This window comes from Myotis brandtii, unplaced genomic scaffold (assembly GCF_000412655.1).
Source record: "Myotis brandtii unplaced genomic scaffold, ASM41265v1 scaffold317, whole genome shotgun sequence".
Taxonomy (NCBI): domain Eukaryota; kingdom Metazoa; phylum Chordata; class Mammalia; order Chiroptera; family Vespertilionidae; genus Myotis; species Myotis brandtii.
In genome coordinates this window covers 1,372,397-1,379,247 of record NW_005362155.1, presented here as the reverse complement: position 1 = coordinate 1,379,247, position 6,851 = coordinate 1,372,397, and the positions used below count along the sequence as shown (strand labels likewise).

At 59.8% G+C, this 6,851-nt stretch overlaps 1 protein-coding gene across 1 annotated transcript in view; it reads right to left on the bottom strand.

The window, feature by feature from the left end:
* Positions 1–6,851, bottom strand: part of MPG (N-methylpurine DNA glycosylase) — a 12,996-nt gene that overhangs the window by 2,173 nt on the left and 3,972 nt on the right. Inside the window, exons 2-3 of the mRNA XM_014542956.1 lie at positions 4,286–4,523; positions 1,546–1,750 (exon numbers count right to left, since the gene is read on the bottom strand). Of these exons, the coding sequence (XP_014398442.1) occupies positions 1,546–1,750; positions 4,286–4,523 (443 nt within the window). The remainder of the gene's footprint in view (positions 1–1,545; positions 1,751–4,285; positions 4,524–6,851) is intronic.

The following is a 6,851-nucleotide window of genomic DNA, read 5'->3' as shown; positions in this document are numbered from 1 at the left end:
CCCGCCACTGCTGCTGCGCTCGCCAGCCATCAGCCTGGCTTGTGGCTGAGCAGTGCTTCCTCTGTGGGAGCGCACTGACAACCAGGGGGCAGCTACGGCCCTGCCCCCCCCCCCCCCCCCAACTGCTCCCCTGGTCATCTCTGCACTGCATCCACCCCGAGGGCAGGCAGGCAGGCATGGAGCTGACCTTGGCCCCCTCTCCTTTGATGCACCTGGATAACCTTTGGCCCTGACTCTGTACCCATGTGGTTTGCTGCTCCCCTGAACTAGGTGTTCCTGGGGCATGTTGGTCATGTGTCCAGAAAGTAATAACGCCACCTCCCACATCTGCCCTGCCCACCCTCAGAAGCCCTGGCTCCTCCCTCCCTTGCTGACCACAGCCCCAGACACCTCTGGACTCAGTCTCCCTCCTAATCTGAGTTCAGCCCCACCTCACATGACGACCAAAATAAGCTCCAGAGTGAAACGGCCCTGGGGGTGCTCCCCGCCATCCTGATGTCCAGCCACTGTTTCCCTCAACACCCTTTTTGTGCCAGGCACAGGGCGGCGGGTTATCCAGTCCTCATGCCCTTGCAGCTCTGGCAACGAACACCTGCAGCTGCCCTCTAGGCACTCACAGCTCCCACGCCCCTGGAATCATTCAACAAATGTGTCTGACTTACAGCACAGCAAACCCGTCCCCACTGGCCTCAAGCATTCGCTCATCTTGGGACCAGCATCAGGCTTGGCAGACAGACGCAGGGACTGGAAGCCAGCGTGGGCTGGGCAGACCCTGCTCCTGTCAGCAGTGGCTCTGATAAGATGGTGCTGTGGGCTCTGTCTTTTGAGCACAGACCACCCAGAAAGCAAAGCCACCTGCTCCCAAAGCACAGAGGCCACCCAGACAGGTCCCATGAGCTGAGTGGGTTCTGGGAGCCTAGTCCAGCATCTCCCCCCGTGGCACTGACATTGGGGTGAATGGTTTTTTGTGATTCTCCTGGGCATTGTGAGCTGTTCAGCACCAACCCACCAGCCGTGATGACCCAAAATGCCTGCAGACAACGCCTAGTGTTCCTCCAGGGGGGCAGAATCACCCCCGGTTGAGAACTGATTCAGACCCCATAACTGGCCGCCTGGCAAGGCTCCTGCCAGAGCCCTGCTCAACTCAAACAGATTTCACCCTCCTTTTCCCACAACCAGCCCCTCCCGAGTCTACCCTGGCCTGTTGGTGACACCACATCTGAGCTCTGGAGCCAGCGGTGGCCTCATGGAACCTGTGTGTTATGTGTTCGGGTCAACCCATGACCTCTAGAGCTCTGGAGCCAGCGGTGGCCTCATGGAACCTGTGTTATGTGTTCGGGTCAACCCATGACCTCTTTCATGGGGGTCCCCAGCCCCTCTGACCACCCTGTGACCACGGCCAGAGCTCCTGAACCCTGACCTAGCCCAGGAATGGCACCTCCTTGCTCAAACACCTGCCCTACCCTGGTCTTCCCAGGGGTCTGCCAGCTGCCAGCTGAGGGGGCTGTGTCCAGGCCTCCTGCTCCAGCCCCCAGCACTGCTCACCTTGGCTGGAGACATTCATGCAGAAGTACATGCCATAGATGAAGTACACATACAGGGTCCCCGGCCTCATGAACATGCCGCGGTTGCGGGGGGTCTGCCGGCCACCCCTCGAGTGGGCAGCTTCATCCTCGGGCCCCAAATATGCCTCAGTCTCAACAATGCGGCCACGGAGCTCTGTGCCATCGTCGAGTCGCCGGACCAAGACCTGTGGGCACCAGTGTCGGCTCAGGACACGAAGGGTGGTTCCCTCCACCTGACAGTCCACAGCCTGGACCGCACCTCCCTAGCTCTGGGCACACCAGGGCCAGCCAGTTTCCCTCCAATGTCCCTCTGTCTTGGCGGACCTCTAGACAACAGACCTTGTTCACTGAGTGTCTTGTCCATAGGTTGCAGCCATTTCAAGCTCTGGCCTTGGCTGGGCTGCAAACCAGCACTAGTGCATTCACCCCTCCATGTCCTCTCAGGCCCCCCATTGCACTGCCTCCTCCTCCCCAGGATCCCCCTGAACTTACATGCTTAGGCTGGGGCAGGGCAGCATGGAGGACACCCCAGTGTTGCCCCACCATGGCTGCCTGTGGACTAAACACCAAGTACTGTCACGCTCAGCTCCTGCCACCAGCTGAAAGGCCTTTCTGAGCAGCAGGACTGGCTGCCCGCTGTGCTCCTGGCTGAACCATGGCCTGGGTGTAGCCAGCTCCACAAGGAATGGGGTCAGTGTGGGCAGTGGGCCAGGAAGATGAGCCTGGCTGCAGTTGGCTTGGACAGTGCCCTGGGCAGGGGTAGGGCCAGGAGGGGCCAGAGGGGCCAGCCGAGGACAGGGGCAGTTGCCAGGGATTCTCACGGGAGGGGGGGACAGGTGGGGGGGCAGCGGGTGCTCTCAGGCCAGCGGAGCACCTAGGAGTGCCGCCCAGGGGAGCCAGACCTGCGGAGTGCTGAGCATGCGGCGTCAATGCTCCCCAGCTGGGGCCCTTCTGCCCTATGGAGGGGACTGCTTCTGGGCTGGGCAGCACAGTATGGCCCAGTGTCCAAAGGTCCAGGCCTGACTCAACCAGGGTTCACAGTGGGGCTTTGGGGGCAGCCACCTCCCCAGGGACGTGCCCAGCACCGGCCTTGTCCTTGGGCCAGAGCAGTCAGTTGGACAGCCAGGACACCCCTGCCTTAGCCCAGGGAGCCCAGTGTGTCTGCGGCCAGGATCCGTGTCATGGGACAGGGAGGCGAGCGCTGAAGTTGGACACTCTGGGGTAGTGTTGGAGGAGGCCTTCCTGAGACAGAGGAGGAAAGAAGGGGGTCGATGCCTCCCCTGGGAGCCCATCTCCAGGACGAAGAGGAAATCCCATTCCATCTCAGATGAGGCCTCACTTCCATCCCCCCAGGAGATCAAGGGGGCATTGCTCCATGAGCCTCGCCCCCCTGTTTCCACACCTCCCGAGGCCAACGGGGTGCCTGCCCTTGGGAGGGGAGCATCTCATGGCTCTTTTCTCACTGTGGTTTTTTAATTTGAATTTTCCACCCTGAATTTCATTCTGATAACATTTCCAGATAGTAGATGTTGGTTGCCTCCCATGCCCATTACAAACACATCTCCTTGCTGGTGGAGGCAACACCTTCTCAGACAAGAGGGCGACTTGAGGGTGGTCTGGGTGTCATGGCAACTCACTGCTCCTTGCAGTGACCTGTAGAGGGGTGACCCGAGCCTGGCCCAGTGGTCTGCAAGGACATCCACTGGGAGGCTGTGAGAGGCTGTCCTCCCTGGCCACAAGGACACAGTGCGAAACCCTCCTCCGCTGGAGACTGCCCTCTCTACCCTCGGGCTCGAGTGGGCATGATGGGGGCCTGAGGGAAACTGACACGCTGAGGCCCTTAGGCCCTTGACCTGATGCAGGGACTCCTCTACCCCATGAGCCACGGTATGTGAGAGCATAAACCCTCGTTACATAGGGTTCTTTGAGAAGGACCTTTTGGCCCCTGCAGCTGAAAGACAGGTCTGGCCCGTAACCACGAAGTCCTGCTTTAGGTTACACTCCACTAGCTCACTCTGTAGGAAGTGTCCTTTCAGCACCCAGCGCCTGGTGCCTTTTTCTATTGTCACAGAAACGGAGCCACTTGGCCACTGTAACCTAAAGGTAGTCTCATGGGATCGCGAAGAGGACCAGAAAGCCAGGAACAGCACCCCGATGGTGTTCGACAGATGCGGCCCAAACTCTGCTGTTGCTGGCACGTGGGCCCTGCACCATCCCTGCTTCCCGGTCTAGACCCTGAGCCTGCTCTGAGCTACAGGGGTCGCGGGGGAGCCAGCAGTCGCACTGTGAGCTGCTGTGGTGAGCAGGAAGCTGTGTCAAGGCAATCCTGACACTGGGCAGTCCGTAGGCCATGGCCACTGCTCTCATGTGGCTAAAAGCTCTCACTACTACACAGACAGACAAGCTACAGAGGGGCACTGTGTCAGGGGACGGCGGGGGGACAAAGTCAGCCCCCCACAGACACACACCGGGGCCAGCACTTGAAAGAAACCTGCCCTGAGGACAATACCAGGTGGAGGCCAGTGTCCTCACAATCTCAGCATTCCTCCCAACTGGTTCCGGACCCACCCCCTCCCAGACGACTGAGGCGAAGCTACCAGTGCGGGCTAAGCAGCTACCTGTGTGAGGACCAGCAGGGCCAGGTCAGGGACGCCGGCCCGGTGGCGACAGGTCTGGTGCCCACAGACGCTGCGTGGTGATGGCCACTACGTCGACATTACCTGTCCCAGAAACGCCCGGGCCAGGGGGACTGCAGGCTGGTCGAAGAAGTCCAGTCCCAGTCGAGCAGGGGGGTCTCTTGGGCTTGAGAAATAGATACTGCGCTGGGGACCCAGGGTGTTGGGCAGACCGAGGCGGGGCTCCCTGGGGGAGGGTGTCGGGGTTCCATCTGGTGGGCTCTGATGCTGCTCTGCCCCCAGAAGCCGCTGCTTTTTCAGCCCCAGTTTGCGGGAAAGCTGTTACAGGAAAGAACAAAATAAAGCGTCTGAATTAGGAGCGGGCAGAGGGCTGTGCGGTGGAGTCAGGCTTGCAGCTTCAGGACCGTATTTCACTGCCTGCCTCAGTTTCCTCATCTGCAAAATGAGGGCGACCGTTTTGTGCAAACAGAATGCCAGGCCCGATGTGCTCAGGGCCTGGCTCAGGAGGGTCCCGGGAGGCCTTGGGGAAAGAGTGCACGTGAGGAAAGGCTGGTGGCAGCTGAGACAGGGCCAGGGTGGCCACTGCTTCACACACCCGCCACGTGCAGGACATGTGCAACTCTGGCAAAGGGCTGCAGGCCCAGGGAAGGGACAGTGGGCACCCGCGGCTGGCACAGGGGGGCTGGTATCCTCTGACTCCCATTTATCCTATGGATCCCGAATGAATTCTGAGCTTGCTTTTGGACCCTTCAGACCTTAACCAGGAATTTGGTGGGGGAATGGATTGTGTCACCCAACACCCCCCTCCCCACCAGCTGACACATCCACTGTGCCAAGCCCCACCTCAGAATGGCCTAGATACAGTGGTCGGCAAACTCATTAGTCATCAGAGCCAAATATCAACAGTACAATGATTGAAATTTCTTTTGAGAGCCAAATTTTTTAAACTTAAACTATATAGGTAGGTACATTGTTATTAACTTAATTAGGGTACTCCTAAGGCTTAGGAAGAGCCACACTCAAGGGGCCAAAGAGCCGCATGTAGCTCGAGAGCCTCAGTTTGCCGACCATGGGCCTAGAACAGGGGTCCTCAAACTACGGCCCGCGGGCCACGTGCAAATACAAATATTGTATTTGTTTCCTTTTTGTTTTTTTACTTCAAAATAAGATATGTGCAGTGTGCATAGGAATTTGTTTATATGTTTTTTTTAAACTATAGTCCGGCCCTCCAACGGTCTGAGGGACAGTGAACTGGCTCCCTGTTTCAAAAGTTTGAGGACCCCTGGTAGAAGGTCTGACACACACGGGTGGGCGGACACCAGGCTGACCACCTGCTTGGCCGCACTCCAAGCTCATGACTCCCTCCTCCCCCCGGTGAGTCCCCAGTTGTCCTCCGCCTCATGACCCAGGATGTCAGGACAAGCAGGGCAAAGGTGAGGTCTCCTGAGGGACGAGGAGGCTCTGCTGAGACCTGCCCACTCTCAGCCTCCTTCCTGCCACAACGATCCGGCTCCCACCAAGGAAACCCGAGCACACACCCTGGCTGTTCTAGGAACGGCTGACCTCCCAAGGGCAGGGGGAGAGGAAGGAGCAGGTGGGCAGCAGGGCCTGCGAACACCCCCTCAAGGGCTGCTCTCCAGCAGGACCCGTGTCTCCCTAGCATGTGACAGGCCCATTATTTTTAACATAAGTGCTGACGTCCCATGTCAAGCGGAGGCCGCCAGTCTGCTGAGAATGGACGCTGACGTGACCGTCTTTGCAGCCCAGCCCATCTGCCAATCCCCACCAGGGGCTCAGACTCTGGGGCGCTGATGCCCCTGCTCTCACCCTGAGTTTGGCCCCTGGCCTGCCCCATGGCACTCGGCCCACCCTGGGGGGTGGGGGCTCACTGGCTGTCCAGGGACTGAGGCCAAGAGGCCTCAGCTTCCCCATCACAGACCTAGGATTTGAAACGGCCTCAGGGCTTCGTGGTGATGGTGATGCAGGCTGTTTAACCCGAGGCCTGAGGAACCCGGTGACCCTGCTGTTGCACCCCAGGGAGAGTGGGGTCTCAGACCGTGCACCCGGGTGCCTCACACGCATCGCCCGGCCCTGGTTGGAAATGAGGGTTCCCTGGGTGAGAAGCACCAGAAAATGACCCGAGGTATCCATGCTCCTGTTTCCTCATCTACGGTCAGGGAACCGACCACACCTGCCCTGACAATAAAACGAGAAGCCGGGAAAGCACTTCGCTGGCATACAGCAAGCACTCAGTGCTTTCCCTTGGCTGGCATACAGCAAGCACTCAGTGGCGGGAGGGAACCCTGACCACGAGGGATACCTCCGGGCAACGCCTGGGGATGAGATTCTTGCCAGCTAAGCGGGCCTGGCCTGGGTGCGGGTCTCCAAGGGACCCGCCAGCCCTCCATCAAAACCTGGGCTAAGAGGGAGCGCGCTGATCGGCTGTGACGGACACGGGGCCGGGCCGACTGCTGCGCCGGGCAGGCTGCTCCTGGGCAGGGGCATCTGAGCCGGGCCCCGGTGCCCAGCATCCAACCGGTGTTGGGGTCCCTTCCCAGACCTCCCTGGAGACCTCGGGCCGGGCCTCGACTTTTTTTCCGGTAAATGGAGCTCGGCCAGGAGCCCGACCCCGCCGGCAGGCGCCCCCCCA